The sequence below is a fragment of the Xenia sp. Carnegie-2017 genome, unplaced genomic scaffold (genome assembly GCF_021976095.1).
Source record: "Xenia sp. Carnegie-2017 unplaced genomic scaffold, XeniaSp_v1 HiC_scaffold_23, whole genome shotgun sequence".
Classification (NCBI taxonomy): domain Eukaryota; kingdom Metazoa; phylum Cnidaria; class Anthozoa; order Malacalcyonacea; family Xeniidae; genus Xenia; species Xenia sp. Carnegie-2017.
Genome location: NW_025813486.1, coordinates 1,383,293 through 1,388,375, shown reverse-complemented (window position 1 = coordinate 1,388,375; position 5,083 = coordinate 1,383,293). Strand labels below are relative to the sequence as shown.

At 33.4% G+C, this 5,083-nt stretch overlaps 1 protein-coding gene across 1 annotated transcript; it reads right to left on the bottom strand.

Annotated features, from left to right (window-relative positions):
• Positions 1 to 2,020: 2,020 nt before the first annotated feature.
• LOC124448464 lies at positions 2,021 to 4,755 on the bottom strand. The gene is made up of 5 exons (XM_046999481.1): positions 4,591 to 4,755; positions 4,419 to 4,477; positions 4,050 to 4,292; positions 2,813 to 3,716; positions 2,021 to 2,699 (listed from the first exon to the last, which is right to left on the bottom strand). Exons 2-5 carry the CDS (start codon positions 4,441 to 4,443, stop codon positions 2,273 to 2,275), a joined length of 1,599 nt encoding a protein of 532 aa, XP_046855437.1. The 5' UTR covers positions 4,444 to 4,477; positions 4,591 to 4,755; the 3' UTR covers positions 2,021 to 2,272.
• Between the last annotated feature and the right edge of the window lie 328 nt (positions 4,756 to 5,083).

The following is a 5,083-nucleotide window of genomic DNA, read 5'->3' as shown; positions in this document are numbered from 1 at the left end:
TAAATTTCCAGCTGCCTGTTGTAGTTCTTTTGAATCATCGTAGAGTCTAAAAAGAACAAGCCCAATTAAACTTAGATTTAACACTTCATATAATAGTTAATATTTTGTACTTACTTATTATATGGCATTATTTGACGTGAACAAAGCTTTCTTTATTTTCTCGTCCTCACAGTTTTGTACGGGTTGACTTTCACTTCTCTAGTTTTCGTCAGTAAAAAAAATCATTTGAAATTGTATCGTCTCGATAGTTAAACTGAGTGTTTTTCCTTCTACTCACATTCTCACATTCATCAATAGTTTTTTTGGGTTTTTTTTTTTGCATTTTGCTGTTTGCTTTACTACGTTTGTTTACGTTTAGTTGTAAAATTACACATAATGGACCATGGTGCATTATGGGAAAATAACAAACCGGCAAAATATTTCTGAGCCAATCAAGATGTGCCATTTTGCTACAAGTGATGCTTGCCATACAATAAAAAAGATTATTTTTTTATTTATGCATGGCTAATGATATTTTTTATTACCAACAATCTGATTGGCTGCAGCAGAGGGTAGATTTTTACAGGGTCTTGACTGTTGTCCAAAATTCATATTTTTTGCAATGTTTACAAAGTTCTAAAATTGATTTAAAAGCTATATAAATTGTTCAAGGGGAAAGAAAAATGTATTCAAATGGTAGTTATCATAGCGAGAGTGAATTTTTACCAACCAAGCAAGGTGAATTTTGTACCATTACATTAAAACAGTATAAACAAGCTGCATATCGGCCATTTTACAACATGAATTTCTTTGCTATAAAAATAAAAAAATAACATGTATTTATGGTTTAGGGTGGTCCAAACTTGGCCTTTGACCTCTGACCACTTTTCAGATCTGGTGAAAATATTTTTTGTGTATGGACCTCGCAGCCAGTTAATAACATGTATATATTTCATCAATGCCATTGTGAGATATCCACCGGACATTGGCAAACTCCTAATAGACGTAAGGGTACACTGATTGAAAACCAAGAACATCTCAATTAAGTTTAGTCGACCAAGCAGAATCTTGTTTGTAAAATGAAACATAAAATCATCGCCAGTTGACTTTTCAAAAACATCAAAAAACATAATTTTTATTGTCTTGGGAGATTTTGTGAGTTTATGTGTTGACCAAATTACATCAAAAGTTGTGCTATTTAGCTTGGCAGTAAAAACCCATTAGAACATAAGCTATTTTAATATCAACCTGCCTTTTAAATCTGTTTTCTTTGCCTCAATTTTATTCAAAATCTCGCGAACAAAACTCCAATATTTTTCTTTCAATTTCTTCTTGTTCATATCAACATTACTGCCGTTCATGGTGGACAAAACTTCGTTTAAAATCCATTGTGATCTGTAGACTTTAGCCAACAAATTTGCATCACATTCTATTTGCTTACATGGACCAAACCATTGTACAAATACTTTGTTGAATCTTTCCTTAAATACAATAACATTCCCACTAACTTCATCGTCACTTTTAAGAAACACGTTCAAAGAATGGTTTGATGGTATTGGATAAACACGACAATTCTCCAAAATCCTCGATGAAATTGGTATTTTACATGAACGGCATTTCAAAATCACTTTACAAATAAGAAGAAATGGATCTGGTGCTACCGGAATCTTTTCATGTTTCACAAAGTCTACCATGTCGAAATTAAACACGAAGCCATCTTCTACATGAAAGTCGCGTATTTTTATCATATCTTGTGCCATAAGTCCTTTATTTTTTTACATTATTCATAACACAAACGAAAATTCAAAAAGAGGTGAGAGACAATCCGTAGAGAAAGACAAAAATACAACAATAAACACGAATAAACAAAACAAAAATTTTATTTCTCCCCAGAAGTCACACACTTGTTCTTTATGTTTCTCTCCCGAGTCCCACACGGTCATCATTGCACATATCATCGTCACTACTCATATCCATCGTTCAAAATAACAATCATGAGGTGGTACAAAATGGACGGAAAGAACACAATTTGCGATACGAATTTTGATCAATGTTGACGGTTTAATAACATGAAAAGTGTTTTCTTTACATACAAAAACGTGCAAATACACATTCATTTTTGATTAGTAAATACATCTTTGCTAGATAAACAGTAAATTCTACATATTTTGTGCAGGTCAGTAAACTAGAACAAAATGTTTCATAAGTAAAATAACGCAAGAAAATTACAGTTACATATAATTCATGGTTATAAAGTGAAACACTCAAAACTATGTTACGAACAATTGTTCTCTCAGTCAGCTTTTATGCCTAGAATCTCTCTCCAGTAATTGGTGACAAACATTTGATCTGGGTCGTGTTCTTGACGAAGTTCTTTCCACTCTTTCATTTTCGGATAAACAGATTCAAGATAAACCGAGTCAAAACAGACAGAATCTCCTCCTGGTTTTTGCTGGTACTTTTCTCCTGTTTTTGGCAAGAATTTACCCCAATGAAAACGCACTGTGGGTGACTCCCACGATGGTAGCAACTGATTCCAAAAGTAAGTGAAATATTCTTCAGCTGTACCATATGGATTGTGATGATACCAGTAAGGATCCACACGAATCATATCCTCATCATAGGACATGCTTAACCAAAAATCTGATTTTTTCGCTGGATAAATTTCCACAGCAAAATTTCCAGCTGCTTTTTGTCCGTGTTTTGAATCTTTAAAAAGTCTGAAAATATAGATTTCCTTTGAACTTTATGTAACAAACAACGTAAATTTAACGTGCACTGCAAACAAACTTGAACATCATACTTCATATAATAGTCATTATCGTGTACTTACTGCTTCAACCGCTCAATGACGTCAGCACGGTGTTTAAATGGTATCCAGATTTCGGTAAAATCAACCTTGATGAAGTCATCAACATGTGCTTCGTTATCCATAGGTAATCCATGATACCACGTGTCGTTAAATTTTGGGTCACATTTATTTATATTGAAAAATGCTAATGCAGTCGATATAAAAGCTGTTGTTCCATCTGGACACTCGTCTAATGCTTGGTAAAGAGCTATATTGCATGCCACCATAGCAAAAGCAGCTGCCGTCGCACTTAAACAACAATTTACAGGGTTTTCGTACGGCGTTCCATGCTCATCATAATTAGTTTGTACTGCTCTCCACTGCATGACTTTATTAAGGCCCTTTTGAGGAAACCAGTTGAGACGCCAGTAATCGCCATCTTTGACTTTATCCAATTTCTCGGGTTTATTCAATAAGGACTCTTTAAACTTAACACTTAATTCATTACCAACAACATTAAATTGTTTGTTCTCAAGGCAAAACTTAACTTTAGTTATAACGCCAAACAGACCCATAGAAACGCCTACAGCAAAAAATAGATCCTTCGTTTCTGAATCATTGCGTGAACACGTTTGTTCTTGCGCTTTGCCGTTGATGAACGTGATTTCTTCAATTGAATCAGTTAAACTGTAAATTAGACTACCTCCAGCAGATCCAGTTGACAAAAACCCAGCAACTGTTTGATGAGTAATGCCTCCAAGATCTGGGAGAGCAAAGCCCGCCTCGTTCACCTTGTAACAAAGAGATTTTTCACGTTTATTTTCTTTATTTGGATTATAACCAAGAACACAGCCCCCACCAGCGGTAACGTACAACTTTTCATCTGTGCTTTCTTCCGGGTGTATTGTCACTTCTTCAAGGTCGCCTTTCAATGACAACAAAATTCCTGTGACAAAAAATGAAAACTTGTTCAGTTGAAACATGTTTGCAATAGAATTTGTCCTTTATCAATAAATTTCTGGTTTCTTTTATACTCATAGGATTAAATAAAACTTTACATGCCAATATGCCTTAATTCAGAAATATGCTCATATTTATTTTAATAAAAATATATTGTTTACTTCTGCTAGTTCACCTTTTAAATTCAACAAAATCCCTGCAACAACAAATGTTAAGTAGAAATGTTTTTATAAAACATTTCTACTGTGACATGTTCAATTTCATTCATTCTCACAGTTGTAACAACGGATACTAGAGTAAATCAACTTGTTTGTCAAACCTGCTTCATTTTCACCTAAGATATGTTTAGCTCGAGAATGCTCAGAACCACAAACTCGAACAAGCTTTTTATCCTTTGCAGATCTCGCATTTCTTATTTCCTTTATGACATCCTCCTTCGTGAACACGTCTTTACATATGTGTAAAGGATTGCACGTAGCACTTAGTTTATTCTTCAAACTGGGCTTATCAACTGAAGCTGCATCGCAGATTTCATGAAATTTTTCAAAGAATGCTTTCTCAGCTACGCAAAAAAAGTTTAAATATTTTGAAGTTCATATAACTTGTGGTTGTTTTTAAACGACTTGCATACATACATACATACATACAAAAAAAAGTGAAATGAAATGAAAATAATTATATGAAAGACCTTCAGTCTCTAGCTGTCTTGACATTTTGCCGACAAAAACGTATTGCAACAATCTAAAACTAAAAAAACATTAAAAAATTATATTTCTTTTAAGAAAACATCCGAAGATCAAACACAATGATAAAGTCACTACATTTGGAACGTAAATACTATAGCAATAATTTCTACTTACTTTAATAGTTCTAGCAATTGATTCCACCCAAGATAGTTTAAAACCACACTCGACCATTCACTGTGTTGAAATGCTTTGAATGTCTCAGTCCTTGTCTTTATATGCAGTAGTCAATAATAATAGAATTCGAAACTATTCAGGAATGTTTTCAATTTTCGTACCTATACGTGCAGTCAACGAACCTAAAAAAGTTATTACTACAGCCTACAGGAAATTACAATTATTGTCCTACTGTTTCACTGCTGAGCAGGGCTCCAAAACAATGTATGAATGAAAATTAATAGACTAGAAAATGTACCTACAGTAGGTTAAACGTTTTAGAGGTAATAACGTTTAAAGTATAAACTTTTTTCTAGCTAAAATTTTAACTGCCACAGACATCATTCTCAACTACAATCCACACTAAACTATATACTCTAAAATTTATCTATAGCCTCAGATATATATAAAGCATTCATAACAATATGATCTGAAACATTTTAGGATTGTTTCA